The sequence below is a fragment of the Ooceraea biroi genome, chromosome 14, assembly GCF_003672135.1.
Source record: "Ooceraea biroi isolate clonal line C1 chromosome 14, Obir_v5.4, whole genome shotgun sequence".
In the NCBI taxonomy this organism is placed as follows: domain Eukaryota; kingdom Metazoa; phylum Arthropoda; class Insecta; order Hymenoptera; family Formicidae; genus Ooceraea; species Ooceraea biroi.
The window spans coordinates 6,115,011-6,136,285 of NC_039519.1; the positions used below are offsets into that span (position 1 = coordinate 6,115,011).

A 21,275-nucleotide genomic window follows, 5' to 3' on the forward strand; every position below is an offset into this window, starting at 1 on the left:
ATATTTCGGAATTTAGCACTTGGAAATTAGTTTGTATTTTGAGAAAAGCATACTTCGTCTCTTTTCATCTTGGAAAAATTATTGCACAATTAGTTCTATCGGAATTAAGAGAGTTTAGCTTGTATTTTCTCGGAGGCAAGACTGACCGACGTTCAGCATCAACAACGTCGCGACGTTTTCTCACGAGCATTGCATAATGAAGTGCGACACAACGGGTGTACACAAGATGTAGCATTTAATGCTCACGTTTCAAAAAACACTATACAATGGACACTCTCTAACATAGACCAGCTTTGACATCGTCCTTCCTTCGTCGTCGTCACGTTCGATCCGTGAGTTTGAATGAAACATAACTGATCAGTTCAAGTACACAAAAGATCGAGTGTGACTTCTTTTGTCTCTGTATGCCTTGTACTCGTGTATGTACGCGTGTCTGTAATGCGGGTGTACGTGTACGTGTGTGATGGCTCGAGACGCTTGCGCCCTTTAGTACAGCTATATGTATGCACGTAGTCCCATAATACTTAATACTTTACACCAACGCGCGGTCTTCCGCTTTTCGATCCTCCATATTTAACTCTTGACCAGCGCCTCGCGGACCTTCACGTTCTTCTTCACGATATCTTATCTTTCGTATACGCGAGAGTGTACAATCCGGGCAACGAGCGGGCGCGTCCCCTCCGCTCGCGATAAGCACGTAGAAAGGATTTTCGACTGTCATACATAACTATACCGTAATCACATTTTACCTCTCATTCTCTCACTCGCACGCGTCCCCATCGGTCATCTTGCCTTTCTTTCTCCCGTTCATTCGTCCCTCTCACTCCCCGTCTTTCGTTTCTCTCTCGCTATCACAATCGTAAGTTAATATCGAAGAGCGATACGATTTACAAAGCAGAACACAATTCATTTCGTTCATTTTTTTAATTTATTTGCAGTGTCACCGGTGTCTCCTTAGTAAGGTCATCAGTAGGTCGCAAACAGTTGCAAAAATCTGGTTCCATACCGATATAATAAATTTTTAGCTTACTATACACATCGCAATCATCGTATTAGCTTGACAATTCTGTTATCGTCTGACATCGCTTTCATGATCGTTATAATGATTGCCGTGATCTTCACGTCATGACGAATGGTCGTTCTCATCATCATTATTATGATCAGCGGCGCAATCGTCGACGTCATAGTCGTTACATCATCCATGGTTTGTAATTACACAATAATTATACATTGTTTCATCTCTGGATCGCTATTGTTCACGCACACACGCACGCATTTTCTACGTTTTTCGCTCATCGTAACTTTCACGTCTATTCTACCTTTTTCTCCACCCTTTCTCTCTCTCTCTCTCTCTCTCTCTCTTGCATTATCTCACTCACTCAGCATACACACACATCCGCACGTACGCATAAACGCATTTGCTCTCTTCCTCTCTTACTGCCCTCGTCTCGCTCGTGTCGCCGCTCATAAAATCTTTGTTACGATTTACCCTCTAACATGATTATTACTTAGATAGACCTTACTGTTACTTCGTATACATTTTTAAGGCGATGATTCAATCGAGTGAACTCATTTATAAAACGAACAGCCAATACGACGTCCGGTCGCTCCGGTCTTCATGCCGACATCCGCGCGCGTTCCCGATCGTGCGATCTTCTTCGTGTTCGCGGTCTCTAAAAGATCATTCTGCCTTCGAATTTCCTCACATCGGCGAGAGCGTCCTCGCGTCATAATCAAACTGCAACTTAACCGAATTGACTTTGATAAATCGCTTATCTCGCAATCGCGGTCGTATGAGAACGTTATTGCTGTGATCTCTTGAAGCGTCACCTTTCGTCGGGGAAACTGATCGCTCTTGTATAACGATATCGCGTATAACTTAAGATGTCGTCGTGCACGGCCGAAGACGGGCCTCAACAAAATTAAACAATATATCGTTCAACAAATACAATTCGTAAAAACGTGCCGTCGTCCGTCAAGCCGCGCGCGACGACAAGAGGAAATCGTTCATCGTCGATCAAGTGTGGTTCTCGTGATTGTCTCGTGTTCTCGCGTTAATTATTTAATTATTTAATTATAGATAAAAATTCTATTTTTGTCGAAGATCACGCGCGCGTGCGGGCGTGCACGTCCTGAAAGCACGCGCATGCGAGGATTGCCAGAGTGATAAAATTCATCGGCATCATCACGCCGAGATATCCTCGTCGACGGTCTCGCGTGTATAATCTCAACGGCACGATCTCTCGCGCGCGTACGTATACAATTTCCGTCCGCCTTATCGTATACCGTTTTCATCCGTCGCGGTGATCGCGATTAATTTCCCCGACGTGAAAGCTGCCGCGTCGAAGGACCCGACGGAATCTGTACGGCCGATGGGGCCCCCTCGATCGCACTTTTTTACCTACTTTCTCGGGGGATGGGGCGGTCGAAGATCGCACGATCGATCGCACGCGCGCGCGGGAGCGACGCACGCGTGTGTTCGCAGCGACGTACGTCGCTTACGAATTCGAGTAATTCTTCCGATTTAACCAGGACCGTAACTATACTGACTTTTCTCGCACCTGAGTCTTTCGGTATACGTGGGTTATCTTTTATTTATTTATTTCTTTTAGTTTAGTATACTAGAACGCCGATCGCGCGAGGCACCACGTGCAAACGCCGGCGTTCCTCTTCAGCCGCGGTTGGGATCGGGATCGACTCCCGAGCGATCTCTCGAGATCGTTTTTTCTTCGTGCCTCCTGCGCGCGGTATCCTGCGTCAGGATCGTTCTCGGGACAGATCTCGAGTGGGATATGTCGTGAGGAACACCGACGCGTCGCCGACGCGCCGCCGGCTCTCGGCAGGAGCAGTGTGTTACATTAAAATTTTTATACAAGATTTCTTTGTTTGCGTGTATGCGGGCGTATTGAAAATATCGATAAAATTTTTGTCTTACGCTCTTTCTCTTTTTCTTCTCGCTCCCTCTCCCTCTACTCGTGTCGTCCTCTCGTCTCGTCGTTCAGAGAGGATGACGCCGACGATCCATCCTTCCGAACGAACCGTCGTGTCTCGATCGTCGGGAGATCAACGAGACACGCGTCCTCGCGTGACGCGCGTGACGTTAACGAGGGGCGTTTTTATTATTTCGTACCCTTATTCGTCGTGAATTCGCTCTCACGTGTAATCGACGTTTTAATTTCATTAAAATTTTTCCCTCTTAATAATCATGGCTCCGTCTGGCGTATCGCGTTATAAAGGTCTCTCTCGAATATTCATTCCCCTTCTTCGGAAACGTTCCTCTTCCTCGCTTCTGTCCCCTCACTCGCGTGTTCCTTCCTCCCTCTTCCTTACTCTTTATCATCGTTTGCTCGCTAACATCAATTTACGTATATCAGAGACGCGCGCGCGATAAGATTCGTATAGAAATATAGAGATTCCTCCAATACCGTAATGGGGGAACGAGGGACAAGCGATTGGAAGAGATAAGTACAAATTGGAAATTGATTGCGTTCTATTTCTTGCTTCGTTCGATTGTGCACCTTTTAAATTAATGTTATCGAACAAAAAAACAATGACGTTCGCAATATTAACAAAAACGTACAACAAATCCTTGAAGTAACGAAAATAGTGAAGGCATTGGGATCGATGACGAAAACGAGCGCGTGAAAAATGAAAGGGAAAAAAAGTGAGGAAGGTCGAAACAAAAAGTCAAAGATTTGTGTATAAATTCACGATCGACTGCTATGAGTCGCGAGTAAATGTGTGTGTGTGTGTATGTGTGTGTGTTTTTCCGCAAAGTATTGCATCTTGGTACGTGTATGTCACTTGTGTGGGTGCGGGGGGTTGGATTGGGTTGGGATCTTAGAGGGTGGGACTCTCGGAGAGATATCGCTGCGTCATCGAGTGCACGACGAAGAGCTTTAATCCTCTCTCTCTCTCTTTCTCTCTCGCTCTCTCTCTCGCTCTCTCTCGCTCTTTCTCTCTCTTTCTCTCTCTGGTTCGCAGGTATCTATATCCATTTTTATTTATATCTAGAAATCCCTCAGCACGTTTATACTCGCGTATTCTCTCACTCGTGCCACTCGCGTCTCGCTTTTCTCTCTCGATTTGCGCAGAAATCTTTTGCTTAGTACGCGCGTCGGCAATAGACGATGAAACGTCTCATTGTCAGTCCAACTACAACGCTCGATTTATATTACAACCGGGGCCACACGTTTTACTCCGTTATGTATATATATATTTATATATATATATATAATATATTCTTCCTTTAATTAGTAAATTCATTTATAATTAATAACTGTACAAATTTTAATGTCTCCTATATATATGCAAGTGAATGGTCGACGCTCGAGTCCGGCACACGCGTCGATGTCATTCGGTCTAAACCTTGTCTTAGCGTCCGTCTTCTTTTATATACCTTTAAACATCTTCCATACCTTCTAATAATAATCTTCTTTCTCTTTTCGTTCTCGTTTTGACGCTATTTATATTTATTTATAATATATATATGTATGTGTGTGCATATACATATATATATATATTCCCAACCTCTTTTTTTCCGTTCGTAGCTCCGTCGTATTCTCTTTTATACTCCTTGCGTGGTCTATGCACTTGAACGTATTCTCTTCCGTGCGAGCATCGGGGTTGCTTCCTTCTTTTTTAATGTACATGCCCGCTAAATTGCCTATATATCACTTACATCTCATTAATATATCTCGATCGCGACCGTATTAAAATTTAACATTTAAATTCTTCAATCACACTACAATATTACCGCGATATTTGTACAAAGAACAATCACATGAATTTCTTCGCGGCCGCGCGTCACTCGCCGGACCAAGCCGCGGCTTCGTCCACCTCGTGCCCTTTGTCCTTCGTGCGTCGCCGCGTCGTGCGTTCCGCAGCCGTTTCGTTCCGCGTCTCGTAACCGTCCTTCTTCCTTCGACGGTTCTACGATCTTCCGCTCGTCGGCCCTCGCGGCATTTCAGCCGCCTCGATCTTCGTCCTTGAGTCGGGAATCTCTTTGTCCTATTCTTTTCCACGTGTCTTTCACCGCGCATCCCCGAGCACCCGAGTATCACGGACTGCAACGTTCGGCAAGAAATCATCGGGGCTACGATGGTAGCCTGGATCGTCCCCCACGGATCATCACTATTCTCCGTTTCTGGTCCTCGCCAGTTGGAGCACGGATAGATCCGTCACGCTTCGCTCGAACCGTCGTTTCACTGTCCGTTCCATCTCATTAGCACCCCTGAAACAGGCAAGATTGGCGATCCTCAATCTAACGCCACTTTATCTCGATCGTAGAAGTACAGTTACATAGATCAAGTATTTATATTGAACTGTATTAATATTTCTTTCTACTTTACACAAATGCAAATGTAGTGTACAAATAATTATTCATGACAATACCACAACGAATTATTTAATAGCGAGTAAAGTGTCGTTACAATTAACTGTTCTTTTTTTTTATTTCAACAAACTGTAAACCGATTCGAGCAACTACTATTCTGACATGAAACCAATGAAACCAATCAAAGTACAGTGACCACGGGGTATTAATGCATAATACGAACCTTTATAAGTGATGTCCATAATATTCTGGATAATGGTACTGATTGTGGAAGGTAGGATCGCCCGGCGGCCGGTGCATCATACTGGCCGCCTGTCCGTCCATCATGTAGCCCATCGCCGCATCAGGACTATACGCCCCGCTCGGTCCTGCAGACAATGGTGGAAACACTACACGTTACTACGGTTAGATCTCTGTTCCGTAATTGGCAGGCGGGTGCTGGACAAGCTCGTCGTGACCCCTTCCAAAGTTCTCGAGGAACTCGAGAACTCGATGGCCACTCGATACTCGGATCCCTCCGTCGCAAAGAGGCAGGACGGCAGGAGATCGAGAGGAGCACGCGTCGAGGGGGGCACGGCGAGCGGTGTGATGCGATTCGCCAAAGTCACGATCACGTCCCCGATAACTCCGGAGACTTATATGTACCGTAAATTCGAATTGCTCTCGGCATCAGCGAGAGCTGTTTAGCTTATCTTTTTCGCCCGGCGTACGGACGACACACAAATATGTCTCCTTCGAGCTCTCTGATCATTTCTGATTAAAAACATGTTATCAATTTGTAAGGTGCAAGAAGCAAGAATAAATTTGCAATTTAATGTACAGAGTTTGACAATTTAATAATATTCTGAAAATTCAGTAGTTTTCTTGTGACGTTGACGACATCGACATGTGTGTATGTATGTGTATAGTGCCTTCTTATTTCATCTTTCTTTTGTATTATTTATTATTACGATGATTCTTCAAAATTATCAGTAACGTTAATATATTCAAACAGTGTTAGCAGGAATAGACACTAATAAACCGCGGCTGCTTTCGCGATTGCTAACGAGCAAGGAGGAACGTATTCCCGCGTGTGCGAGTAATCGATCGCCATTAATTTCAGGAAAACGTCGAACGGATCAAGCGCAGCTGAGAATTCAATCTCGCTCGAGCATTTCGATGCAACGTGACGACAGCCTCCTCTCTCTCTCTCCTAAGCGGTAATGGAGCCTCGGAATCCACGGGAGACTCCCCTAGTTTTAATGTCGGTATCTTAATGTATATTGCCACGATAAATCAAGGGCACTGATTGCGTCCTACCCTCCGCACCAATACGCGCTCAACCGAAACTGACGACGCGAGCGAGATGAGGACGGAGAGAGCGAAACGGATAAATGAGTGTCGCCGAGATCTGAAACGCGCGAAGGGCCCACCGCCATTGTGAAACGTTTCGCTAAGCCTTTCTTATGCTAAAATTCGTCTCCGGTATCGCACACAGTCGCGCAGAGACCTATCAAGCCGCGCATATCAACCGTGCGTGATCTTTAAACGGCGCGGCAGATCGCCACCGGGTATTTCCGCAAATTAAGTATGAGAGACGCGTTTTGTCCTAGCGCGTTCACCAGCAAAGATATGTGATATCTCATGGCAGGGTGCGCCTGTACATCGATCGGCAGTGTACCGTGAGTATATAGTTAACGCTAATAAGGCTTCTCTGTATTCCTGCGCGAAACCGAGTTACGAGCTTTGCTAATTAAACCGCCGGTTTCAGGAGGTTGCGGAAAAGAGCGCCAATTAAGGCTCTGGCAACTGTTGGGACCATTCTCACGGACAGGACGGGGGCGAGCCGGCGAACGCCGTGTATCGCGGTTTCCCACAGCTCGCTGGATTTTCCATCAGCGATTTGTCAAAAAGCAGGAAGCCCGTCGATCTCGCTTCCTCCCTCGGTCGCCGCACGGTCGTCGGTTCTTTCCCCTCGGTCTCGGTTTCGCCGACGAGTTCTTCTGCTCCGCGAAGTGCGTCGCCATCGTTTCAAACAGACTCGCCGCGCTTTCCTTTGCCAGCGACCGAATCGTAAATCACAATTATTGCGAGCGTCTCCCTCCGCCCGAGCCCTGTCTCTTTCTCCGGTTTCCTCAGGAGTGTTTTTCGAGCGCGCGCGCTCGGCTCTTTCTTCGACGTGACTGGGACCCCGCCATTCCTCCTCGCTTCCTACTCGGCGAACACGAAGGATCATTATAAATCCAGTGACATCCACAGCGACGCGTTTTCAGCAGCCGCGGCGCCACGACGCATCTCCTTGTGGTCTCTCAAAAACGCGAATACACATCCTGATACAAAGGACCGTGCTATAGTATCATGTGACTACGTAAAGAAGAATGGAAAACTCGGACAGCTTTCCTACCAACAAAACCGATAACACTCTAAAATTCTCGATCCGCGAGGCAAAACTGAAATTACCATACCCAGAAAGTCTCAGGGCGAGAGGCTTGTCCGAAGATTGCGTAACACCGCGCTGACTAAGGAGCGCTACCCGTCCGACGTGCAATTCGCTCGACGTTTCCCAGCGAGTCGAGAAGCCGAAAGGTTATTACCGATCCCGCAACACGGCGACGTCGAGGCCCAAACGCCGCTCCCGAGCGGTGGAAATGTCTTGTACGGCATGCCGTATCTCGCGGCGCGTCCGCCGCGTGGAATGTAGCCTCATATTATAGCCACCGCGGGTACGATATCCCGCTAACGAGGGATGCGCGCTTGTAGTGTGATTAAACCACGCTATAACGCAGCGGGGCGCCCCAGGATAGCCGGGACGAGCCACAATATGGGAAATTAAGGAATCGCTCTTCTCTTTGCAACGGTGCAATGTCGACGGGAGAAGCTACGAAGAGGGGCCCGGCCACGAGTAGCGGCCAAGGGGTGCGCGGGGGATGGTCCGGTGTTGTCCGCGAGGATTTCTCTCGCGGAGTCGTCCCTTTCTATGCCCGCAAATTGCAAGTCGTTAAGACTCGCGGCGATGCACGGAGTCCTTCTCATACCAGGACGAGCGCGATTCGATTCGATTGGATCAAGTCGATTGTTCGACTCTGTTCTATCATGCGCTATAGAAATGCTTTTTACGTAGCACATCGTGCGCGTTAATATTCGTTACATGATTAGATCCCATTGTCGGAAGTAATATAATATATTAGGGGTGTGATTTAGTTTTGAGGCTTTTTTTGCTCAAAAACGCATGTATTTAAATATGATAATGAATGAATACCTTAATCCAAATATTTTCCTTCGTTTTCTATAACTTTTTCCCATCTTTCTGGCAAGAGATCGATTCCACCGCGATAAAATCACTCTTCTTTTCAGTTGATCCATTCGTCGACGAATTTTCGCACTTCTTCCAAATTATCAAAATGTGTATCCTCTAAAGCGTGTTGCATCGACCGGAACAAATAATAATCGCATGGAGCAATGTCCGGAGAATACGGGGGGGCGGTCAGACTTCCCATTCGAGCTCTAATAGTGTTTCTTTCACTGATAACGCAACGTGAGGTCGAGCGTTGTCACGAAGAAGAATCACTTTCCGTCGTTTACTCGCAATTGGTGGTCGTTTTTGGTCCAATGCTTGCTTCAACTTGTACAATTGGTGTCGATAACGATCAGCCGTGACAGTCTCATGCGGATTTAACAGCTCATAGTACACTATCCCACCAAATACAGAGCATTACTTTTCAACCGTGAATATTGCGTCTCGGAGTGGATGTTGATGGTTCGCCTGGATCCACCCATGATTTTCTGCGTTTCGGATTATCAAAATAAATCCACTTTTCATCCCCAGTAACAATCCGGGACAAAAGACTCTTCTTTTCAGTTGATCCATTCGTCGACGAATTTTCGCACTTCTTCCAAATTATCAAAATGTGTATCCTCTAAAGCGTGTTGCATCGACCGGAACAAATAATAATCGCATGGAGCAATGTCCGGAGAATACGGGGGGGGCGGTCAGACTTCCCATTCGAGCTCTAATAGTGTTTCTTTCACTGATAACGCAACGTGAGGTCGAGCGTTGTCACGAAGAAGAATCACTTTCCGTCGTTTACTCGCAATTGGTGGTCGTTTTTGGTCCAATGCTTGCTTCAACTTGTACAATTGGTGTCGATAACGATCAGCCGTGACAGTCTCGTGCGGATTTAACAGCTCATAGTACACTATCCCACCAAATACAGAGCATTACTTTTCAACCGTGAATATTGCGTCTCGGAGTGGATGTTGATGGTTCGCCTGGATCCACCCATGATTTTCTGCGTTTCGGATTATCAAAATAAATCCACTTTTCATCCCCAGTAACAATCCGGGACAAAAGACTCTTCTTTTCAGTTGATCCATTCGTCGACGAATTTTCGCACTTCTTCCAAATTATCAAAGTGTGTATCCTCTAAAGCGTGTTGCATCGACCGGAACAAATAATAATCGCATGGAGCAATGTCCGGAGAATACGGGGGGGCGGTCAGACTTCCCATTCGAGCTCTAATAGTGTTTCTTTCACTGATAACGCAACGTGAGGTCGAGCGTTGTCACGAAGAAGAATCACTTTCCGTCGTTTACTCGCAATTGGTGGTCGTTTTTGGTCCAATGCTTGCTTCAACTTGTACAATTGGTGTCGATAACGATCAGCCGTGACAGTCTCGTGCGGATTTAACAGCTCATAGTACACTATCCCACCAAATACAGAGCATTACTTTTCAACCGTGAATATTGCGTCTCGGAGTGGATGTTGATGGTTCGCCTGGATCCACCCATGATTTTCTGCGTTTCGGATTATCAAAATAAATCCACTTTTCATCCCCAGTAACAATCCGGGACAAAAGACTCTTCTTTTCAGTTGATCCATTCGTCGACGAATTTTCGCACTTCTTCCAAATTATGAAAGTGTGTATCCTCTAAAGCGTGTTGCATCGACCGGAACAAATAATAATCGCATGGAGCAATGTCCGGAGAATACGGGGGGGGGGGCGGTCAGACTTCCCATTCGAGCTCTAATAGTGTTTCTTTCACTGATAACGCAACGTCAGGTCGAGCGTTGTCACGAAGAAGAATCACTTTCCGTCGTTTACTCGCAATTGGTGGTCGTTTTTGGTCCAATGCTTGCTTCAACTTGTACAATTGGTGTCGATAACGATCAGCCGTGACAGTCTCGTGCGGATTTAACAGCTCATAGTACACTATCCCACCAAATACAGAGCATTACTTTTCAACCGTGAATATTGCGTCTCGGAGTGGATGTTGATGGTTCGCCTGGATCCACCCATGATTTTCTGCGTTTCGGATTATCAAAATAAATCCACTTTTCATCCCCAGTAACAATCCGGGACAAAAGACTCTTCTTTTCAGTTGATCCATTCGTCGACGAATTTTCGCACTTCTTCCAAATTATGAAAGTGTGTATCCTCTAAAGCGTGTTGCATCGACCGGAACAAATAATAATCGCATGGAGCAATGTCCGGAGAATACGGGGGGGCGGTCAGACTTCCCATTCGAGCTCTAATAGTGTTTGTTTCACTGATAACGCAACGTGAGGTCGAGCGTTGTCACGAAGAAGAATCACTTTCCGTCGTTTACTCGCAATTGGTGGTCGTTTTTGGTCCAATGCTTGCTTCAACTTGTACAATTGGTGTCGATAACGATCAGCCGTGACAGTCTCATGCGGATTTAACAGCTCATAGTACACTATCCCACCAAATACAGAGCATTACTTTTCAACCGTGAATATTGCGTCTCGGAGTGGATGTTGATGGTTCGCCTGGATCCACCCATGATTTTCTGCGTTTCGGATTATCAAAATAGATCCACTTTTCATCCCCAGTAACAATCCGAGACAAAAGACTCTTCTTTTTTTGCCTGGCGATCAACGAAATGCAAATGTTCAAATGGCACTTTCCGATAATTGATGTCGAACCCATTTCCCTTCTTTCTGAATTTTTCTCATTTCATGTAAATGTTTGGTAACTGTTGTACGATCAACATTTAATGCTCTGGTAAGTTCTGAAGTGGATTGTGTTGGATTTTCGTGCAATAATGTTTGGAAATCTGCATTTTCAAGCTTTCTTGGTTGTCCCGAGCGTTCTTTGTCCTTGACATCAGTATCACCACTTTTAAAGCGCCTAAACCAGTATTCACACGTCTTAATTGATGGGGCAGAATCACCATAAGTTTCCACAAGAATTCTATAACCGTCAGCCGCAGTTTTCTTTTGATTAAAAAACAAAAGCAACGCATGTCGAAAATGCTGTTTCGGAAGTTGCATTTTTACGATGATATAAACACGACTGTTATTGCATCTATTGCTACAATGCTACTAAATGTCATGGATAATGTCAACACTGTAAGAAACAACAGTTATCGGAAACAGCTATTGGAACAAACTGACACTACAGCCATCTGTTGCAAAACCCTCAAAACTAAATCACACTCCTAATAAATACATATAATGGTTTCATTTGAATGATTTAAATGCAGCTTTTTTTGGTATGGATAAATAAAAAGAAAGAGGAGTCCTTGCAGTAATCATACATATTTCATATTGAAAGTTTATGTAATAGAGATACCGTGATTAACTAATCGAGTTTGGCGCAGTAATAAAAGAAATCCTCGTCGAGTTTGCCTTAAGATAAAATTGAGATCTGTTAAGCGCTCCGGGAATTATTTCCTGCGAATAAATCATGAGTCGCATTGCGGAGGATCAAAGATGAAGATCGCGTAGCCGGATCCGCTATATGAGACCTTTGAGCTATCGCCTCGTTACGCTTTAATTAACAAAGGCGAATTATCGCTGGCTATTATCGCTGCCTTAATGGCTGTTCTTACGGCGTCGGGACTCTGTACGCAGCTCTTCAGAGTCATCCGGGGAATTCGTTGAGTCTCCAGTATCCGCAGCCCGGATACCAGGCAGGACGAAGGACATTATTTCTGTCCTGGACTATAAGGCCGGAGTAGGGTCAATTCGATGAGGTTTAGAGCCCATGGTGCAACGAGACCGCACGATAGGAAAAACGCCGCATGGCGTAATGCAATAAAGTTCCCCGCTCGAGGTTGGTTCGCTTGTATTTCGGTATCGTGTAAATCCGCAAAGCTACCCACGGGCCCCTGTCACCCGCCCCCGCCTGTCGTCACATGGGATCCGTTAGCTAGAAAGCCAGTGTACACCGAGTTCTACCCTGCGACTAGTAATTTACTTAGGCGGACTCGTTGCAGGATGGTAGGAAATGAAGTAGCCGTTAATCGTCAGCCGACTAAGCCGTTGAAAAAATGGTTAGAGCGAGAACGGTTGCCAAGATCTTCGCCGCCGCGATAATGGTCGGACGTAAGATGAAAATGTGTTTGGGTATTCGTTTTTCGTTATTGCGGGATTTGTAGCTGTAAGATATTATCGTGAAACTGTGCGTATATATTTAAGGCAAGCAGAAATCTGTGAAAAGGATTTATAAAGTGTGGCGGAGATCCGATCTTTATCTGTAGCAGAACCGAATTTTGTAGGTAAACGAAGTGACAGTTGGAATGCTTCCTCAGACTCATTAAAAGCGCTATCTTCGTAACTGAATAAAATTTGCTATCGACTCATTAACTTGCTACTGCGGCGACCGATGGTAGAAGGGCCCGGAATTGCCTCAAGGTGGATCTAATTAAACTTTCGCGACAGACTCATTCGAGGTGCTGGAACATCGAAGTTCGGCCGCGAGACGGAGAGTTGCTGCTTCCTTCAAGGTAAGAAAAGAAAATAAGTAGAAGCTTAAGGATGAACTACTTCGCAGGAGGATGTTTCCACGGCATTCCAGCGTCGTTGGACTGAAATTTATGCGAAGCCGTAGAAGCTCCTAAGACTATTAAAACTGTTTGCTGCGTGCGAGTGCGACGGAAGGCTCATGATCCATCTAGCAGAGCCAGCTATGAAACAATTAAATTTATATGAAAATACGTCCGGTACAGTCTGACAGCAAAGTGCTTAATGAGAGGTCACGCGGGAATTTTACAAGGCAGTCATCCGAAAATGCTAGCTGACGAATTCGGCCTCGGAACACGGGAACAACATTAGTAGTAACTTATGGTTGCGGCCTGGCTGGATGCCTGGCCCGCGTTCATAGCGGCAGGCAGAGGGCCGGGACCGATGGTACAGAAGCGTGTAAGGTGGTCGGCTCTCCGGCTGCCACCGGTGCCTCCTAGACGAGCGAGGAATCCTTACGGAGGTTAGTGGGTGGTGCTCTCCAACTTAGTTGGCGGCGACACGCCGAGTGTTCACGCCGAGTTTCCGTTCGGAGTTCCGTCGGAGTTCAAGCCGAGTTCTCCTCGCTGGCTGGGTTCGGTATAACCCGACCTAGCGTTACCGACAGAGTTTCCAGGAGCTTTCGCGGAGGAGGGTGCTAAAACCGCGAACGGGGGCGGCGAGAGGGATGAAGAGAGAAGCGAAGTGGCAAGAACGTCGGCGTGGGAGGGAGCGAGAGAAACCATGATAGATATGAGCAGTCTAAGTAACAACCATCAGTTTCCGGAGTTCACCGTGGCCGAGTGTAGTAACGAACTTCCACTCAAGATTTAAAGGAAGCACCCAAGTTCCACCTCGTTCCGACGACCCGTCCGGAATTGACGACTTAATTAGCGACCAGGCGGGGAGCGCTAAGTGCTCGACGAAAAGGTCCACGAAGAAGTACCGAAGCTGCGGCGTACCGGAGCGAAGGATTAGCCGGTTAAACCGGGTCGAGCAAATTGTCGGGTTTCACTTTCGTAAGGCTCCGTCTGACAACTCGTAACGCCTTGCGGATATTCATTTCGTGACGCTTATTAATTCAATTACAGCGATCAACGCAGCGTTCCCACCTTTCGATCAGATATTTTCGATTAAATATCCTTCGAACGTCGCGCTCCGCGTGTTATCACGTTTCATTATATCAAATGCTAACGTACCTAGCATATGTGCTTAGTATTAATAGTTTAATCGATAAAATAAATGCAATAATAATCATTATGCATATATATGTGTATATGTAACCTGATAACTTCGTGGAAATATATAAGTGGTCTGGACTAAACATTTTAGATTTTCTCACAGACAGAAATGCAATAAAACACGATAAAACTCAATTTGCGAATTATGAGCAAAATATGAAAACTCGGAGATATTCTCAAGACATTCATCTATTTTTCAAAATTACAGTGCTGAGTACATCAGAGATAAACAAAGAATAATGCAAAGAACATTAGACACATCTGGTGTAACGAGAAATAATCGTACGAAAATACCGTCGTCTAAGTATCGATCAGGTCGCGTAAAGCCTCTCCATGGAGCCCCTCGGTACCAATACACGATCTTACGTGTCCATCCTATTACTCTAATGGCATTTCTCGAAACAGCACCGACGTGTCCGGAAGCCCCGAATGCCCCTCGTGAAGTGCGGAACGAGAACATACGACGGTCGGTATCGTCGTGAAGACGCTTCCTACGAGGGGGCGGCAATACCCTTCAAGAGCCAAACTATCCCCTGGACGAGCAAGTAGTGGAGTAAGGATAGAAGAAGAGTAGAAGTGAGGAGGAAGAAGCACGAGAAATCGCCATGGTTAGCGGCGACGTCGAACGAATCCAAATCCTGTCTTCCTCTCTCTCTCTTTCTTCGTTACCGCTTCAAACTCCAGCTCCCGCCGACCGCAGATTCCAGAGCTGGTGAAGATGACGACAACGACGACAAGAAGAAGGCAAAGAAGAAGAAATGGTGGGGACGGGCGGAAGGACGATTCGCTAGGCGGAAGTCGGAAATGTGCTCCGGAACCTTCAACAATCCCTCGATGAAACTATTGGTCATCCGCGACGCAATACCGGATACGCCGGATCTAATAACTCATCCGCCCGGCTGCTGCTGGGTCTCCTACTCCCGCTCCCCCATCATCCCCTCGTCTCTCTTTCTCTTTCGGCCTTCCCCCCATCTCTTCCCTCTCTCTCTTTCTCTCTCTTACTATCCGTGCTCTGTCTCTGTCTTTTTTTTCTCCGTATGAGCTCTTTACGGGCTCTCTTTTTCCCTCCGCGATCGTTCCTCCTGGCTTCCACGCATTGTTCATTTCGACGGTGATTGCAGATAATGTCGTCGAGCCGGAAAATAATATCGGTGTCGTTGCGTCGTTGTATTGTGACGTAGTAACAATGTATCTCCACCGATTCGGCGGCGTTACCATTGTTGAGTGCGGTGTGATCGTAAATGCTATGATTAAAACGGTAATGGTAACAATTGCGGAAATCGTTTGGCATTGTTGCGCATCGCTTATTCGGATCTGCGTTGCATTGTCAAAGCACGTGCCGTAATTTACATTGAATATTTCTGGTGCTATATCCACGCGCAATGTCAAATATAATAATAGTGACGGCAGTAATAATAGAAATAATGCATAATACGACTATACATTAAAACACTATTGTATCGAATGTCATATCACTAAAATCTGGATTTGCTTGGGGATTTGTATAATTTGGTGTAATCGTGCAATCTATTTGCAACATATATTACAGGATAAAATACTGTGTACGCAAATCTAAACACAATCAAAAGCTGCAATCAAAGCGCGATTAAAGATAAACAGTCTTACTCCACATATTGATATCGTTAATAATTTCTAACAGAAATTTATAGCCATTTCCACGTTTCGTTGCCCGACAGCTGCAGCAATGACGACATACGTAATTATTGCAGGTGCTATTTGAGGTAAAATTAACCTTGTCAATTCAGTCAATGTTGGGCTGCCGCTGTCAGTAGAGTGTCTACCACAATGAAACCTAAAACGTGCCGCTGACGCAAATTCACCGACGGAGGGCAATCTTGACGCGTCTCGCTGTCCGAATCCCGGTTTTGTTCAACGCGCTCTCCCCGGGGTGAGCCCGGACGGCGTGATATACGACGCGACGTAATTGCAGGAATTTAATCAATCAGAGATATATCCCGGCGCGAGTAAAGGCCAGCCCGGAGTAACCTCGGCAAGCCGAGTTAAGCCCTCGGAGAGTCTCATTTAAGATAAACCCAGCCGGCGGAGGAGCGAGAGCGGAAAGAAACGAAATCACCGTCACCAGCGACCAGTTGTCGTCGCCCTCGCCTCGCCGGTTGGATGATAAAACGGTAGGACTACTATCCTAGATTCCGAGCTGCTCCTCCATCTCTCCTTCTGGTTCTCCAGGCTCTTCATCGCTTTCGTTCCCATTCCTCTCGCCGCGGTACACTTCGCGAATCGCAACGAAAACTCTCTCGCCCCCTTTTACCCTTCCCACTTACCCATACACCGACGCGAGTGCCTGCACATACACGAGAACGGCCGCGTACCAAGCTCGCCGGGCCCCTCCACCCTCCTCCCGCGACCCTCCCTGATATATAACCCCTCGGAGGTCGATGACTTCCGCTATTTTTCTTCCGCTGTCTCCAGCAAGCAACTTCCCTCTCCTAACGTCTACCCCGCGCACCCCCGGCCGTTTCGGTTCTTTCCGACGTTCTCTGCTCGCTCTACTCGGATATCCACTAACCGTGCGCGGACATCGATCGGGCCAGCTGCCGCTACGAGCATATCTCATCCGCGGAACGTCCAGAGAAACGTTGCCAACGAAAATCACCGGGGAGATCTCGCGCGTATCAGCAAAACCGCTCGCTCGCGCGAGTGCAGAAAGCGTTGAATGGCGAGGTTTAGCCGCGCGTGAAATCCGCTCTGCGATTCCTTCCTGTGTAGCAATAACTTATCCTAAGCTGCTTTAATCGCGCGGCCGTCACGAGGAGCGTCAGCGAGCTCGTAGCGCCCGGAAGTTCCAAAATATAATCGAAAAGTTGGCGCCGAAGCGAAGAACGAAGAATGACTCGCGGTAATTTTATCGCGTCGCAATAACCGCTCGCAGAATGACCGATGACCGGAACATCGTGCAATAATATCCGCTGTCGAAAAACGCTCGAAATTGGAAACAAACTGCGACTCGGGGGCGAATATTGCGCGCCGGCAATTGAAAACGGGTGCAAACGAGTCGTGTCGAAGTACCGCTCGGTAATGAATACATAAATCACGATTATTGCGAGATGGCTTTTCTCTCGCGCGAGCCGCCGCTCGCGAGGAGGCGAGAAGAGTACGCGGGATGACGCGGGGGCGCGGGGAGGGCAAAGAAGCTACTGCATTTATGGATGATCGTCCCCGTGACAAGCCGAAATTAATTTGCCCCACTGCTCGGCCCCGCGACGGCGATGGCATATTTTAACCCAGTTCTTCGGTAGCGGCCTTTCTTCCACGCTGCACCCATGTCCCCGCGAATTGACATAAATTTCTGTCAGCGACGCGCCGTATCGCGATTTGCTAAGTCCGCCTGGCCTTCCCGATAAAACCTGATGAGTGCTCGCGGCTGACTGGCTCCTCAGTTGACGCGATAAATAATTAATGCTGCACGACGAGGAAGGAGAATGTTGCTCGTACTGTCCATAAAACCACTTAATATTTATAAGGTACGAGGCATAAGGAATGAAGGACTCTTTTCACAGAAGTAGAGGAGAATCCCCTATTATGAGATATGCTCCTAATATGAGATAATGGGGTTTCTGCTAAACTAGTGAGCACTATCTGTTAGTTCCACCATGAACTTATTACTCTTGGTGTAAAATGTATTTAGTGAAAAATTCATTGTTCGTTATTGCGTTTAGCCTTTGCAAGAAAAGGTTTGTGAAATTGTGAACATGTCAAAGTAACTTGAGGTTAGTCTTTAAACCTTGTTTATTATATAATAAAGAAATGGTTGGCAATAAATTCAGTATGCAATCGTAGTAACAGGAAAATACGCAATTTGTTGAATTGCTTAATTGTAGAGGTTAGATTTCATGATCGCGGAACCGCTAGGCGCGTGGCTCGTATAATGAGATATTCAGGGTACTCTTAATATGAGATAATTATTGCTCGAATATGAAGATTATGTAGTGTGATAAAAAGAAAGAAAATACTACTTAAGGTTAAAGAAAAGTTAATACGAATTTATGTTACGAATTTTTGTGTATTTAATTTTTATAGAACTGACTATGGAGGTTAAAGAAACGAGGATGCGTCGACAGTGGAATCGTGAAGATTTGGCGAAGGCTGTGGCAGCAGTATTTTTATAAAACTATCTAATAAAGTTTTTTAATTGCAATACTAATGTATTTTGCACTTTTAACACCGATTTCTCGAGGTATCTTATATTAGGAGCACACTTTCTCGATCCTGCGTAAAGCTCTTTTTTCAAATTTGTTTAATTTTCAGAAAAAATAATATTAAAATTAGATTTTTCATTTCACCAACCTAAAGCTTATTAAATTCTCTTCAAGATAACGTATTAAATTTTTAAATTCTGCCTATAGATTTCCTTACATTCAGCAAAATCGATATGGTATCTCATAATCGGGGACTTTCCTCTATATATTATCGCATTTTATGTACGATGTAGTATAAAGTATGGATATTTTAATCAATTTATTTAATCAGACGTATCGGATATATTTTAATCATCGAATCATTAATTGTGTTGTAAATTATAATAATCGAATTTCACATTCACACCCGAGCGACGAATCTCTATTTTCTCGTAACTCGCACTACTTCCGTTGATTGATGAGCTATTAGTACTGAAATACGAGACACATTAATTACATCTGGAACATTACATCCGTTAAAGCAATTTCAAATTTTATGCGAATTCGTGTCGATAAGAAACGGAAGTTTCCTAAAAAAATGTACACGCAAATTATATCAAGTGTTGTAAAACTCCCGAGCCGATAAATCGCCCTACGAACTGTAAGTACGAGGTAAAGACGAGCAACGGTTGACGATACGATACCGTTATTAAAATTTAATATAAAACTATTAAATTCACGCCTGACTCCGGAGCGGTTTAACGACGCGGCGCGTCGCGCGCATCGCGCTCGCCGTTACGGCCTAAAGTCTGATCCGCGCGGATTATAGGAACCATTCTTAACAGTGTCAATAAACGGGGGTTATGAGAGCCACAAACGTCGGAAGTGTCTGTCCTTACGACAGGCATAAATAAGCTGCGACAGTGGTGGCTGGCTCGTTTAAATGTCGCAGAGGGAACTCCACACTATGGAATTCCTTTCCGTTTCTCTCTCTCTCTCTCCTGAGTGCGCAATATAATCCGCCAGTGGTACGATCCTCCTTGGCTTTTTCCGGGTCACAGGTAGGATCGATCCCGGGGTCGATATCACACGGTGTAATTACTTAGCGTGCCATTCCTTAATAGAACCACGGCTAACCCAGGCGGCCCGGGGTAGAGATGAAATGCACTTTACAGACAACTTTATTTCACGGCGCGCGAGCGCGGAAGCTAGCGGCCGATGGGCGATAAAGGTACTTAATAGAGCCAGTCAGCTTCGTCAATATGTTCCTCCTGCACTGAGCTTCCTGCTGCCCTTCCTTAAGCGCGATTGAACAAAGAGCAGCCACGTACGAGTCCGGACGCATCGGCACGGCGTACATTTTACATAACGCCCTTTATCGGGCTTGTTACAGCGGCAGCCAGTGTGGCTGCGCGCGATTGAATAGTCCATCAGCCTTTATTAATGCATAGCGCCCTGCGATCTGGCTTTTACCGCTCGCGCGATTGATTATTGCGCTGCACATTCTCACGCATTTCACGCGTGTCTGTAACGCCCGTCGGGTTAACGGAAAGCGAAATCTGCCGATAAATGTACTTTAATGCTATATTTATTCGGAATCCAAAATTACGGACAAATGATTCCTTTCGCGGAACCAATCGCGAAATCCAATCGACGTTGCTCGTGCCGGCACAATAATCGTATTCGGATGCAAAATGAGATACAACTTACGAATGCTCGATCCCGCGGGATCGTCGCGCACAATTTGCTCATTCGACCAGCCCGAGTTCGACGCTCGATAAAGCCACTTAACAGGCCAGCAGCATCGACGATGCGTTTCTACGATAGCAATCTTTTCCCTCTTTCGCGTATGTTGGCGTTCGGTAGGAGCGACGAGCCGGCCAGGTTTCTTCCTGGTCGCCATTACCGTGGTAAAGCCTTGATGGCGAAAGTGGTCTAGGGGCAAACGGTCAACGAGACTGGAGATGAGATAGAACAGACCATTATGGCTACGCCGATAAGATAGGGCCACCCTTCGTGCTACGTGGAAGCTCCAGCCTTCTGGGTATGGTTTGATACACCGGACGCGATCCACGCCATGAAAAATCTCGCCGGTGGAGTGGAAAGCGTGTGCGAGAGGGAAACACAAGACGGAGAAAGAGAGAAGTTCGCAGAGCGAGGGCGTTGTCCAGCGCCCTCGAGAACTCGGACCTTATCTTTTCATACCGATCGTGACCGTCCAAGACTTCATTTCCGTGTCCGAGCGACTCCCTCCTGTGCGAATTTATATGTATCTACGCATAACGAAATGACCCTCGGCTCGTTTACATGGAATGGATCAAAGTTCGGCAGTTAGGAAACGGCGGCAACGCGCGATCACGAGTTATCGTTACATTCGGCCGAGTATTAACACGGCTCACAGTAGTTTCTGGCATTACGTAATCACGCGAATGTAATGGTCTCGATCAAGAGTCGCTGTTGCTGCTTTGTAATCGATCGGTTGATTACAATATACTAATGCTTCAGTTCTGCATATTGAATTAGCAATAAATGAAGAAAATAAACAAGCGCAGCGCGTTGCGCGATAATTCTGATTACATAAATGCATTTACGCGATTGTGCATAGCGCGATGCGGAGATCTCGCGCGCGCGCGTTGATATTTCACAATTACGCGATTCTGCAGTACTCTACGCGCATCGATATCGTAAATGTTTACTATTCCCACTATTGGCAATGCGTCCTCATTTGCAGCAAAAAGGACCAATTCGACAGGGCTTCTTCGATCGAGCTTCTCTGCCCGCCGAGCTCATCGAAACGCTGATACGAGCGGAACGCAATT

General features: G+C 46.2%; 1 protein-coding gene across 3 annotated transcripts in view; it reads right to left on the reverse strand.

The window, feature by feature from the left end:
* Positions 1–218: 218 nt before the first annotated feature.
* The window catches only part of LOC105283299 (homeobox protein homothorax), a 429,006-nt gene continuing 407,949 nt past the window's right edge, over positions 219–21,275 (reverse strand). For 2 of the 3 annotated variants that reach the window (XM_026975099.1, XM_026975098.1), the window contains exons 13-14: positions 5,559–5,724; positions 219–5,233 (exon numbers count right to left, since the gene is read on the reverse strand). In XM_026975099.1, the coding sequence (XP_026830900.1) occupies positions 5,561–5,724 (164 nt within the window). In that variant the 3' untranslated portion in view covers positions 219–5,233; positions 5,559–5,560. The remainder of the gene's footprint in view (positions 5,234–5,558; positions 5,725–21,275) is intronic. The other variant, XM_026975100.1, reaches the window with a different exon arrangement.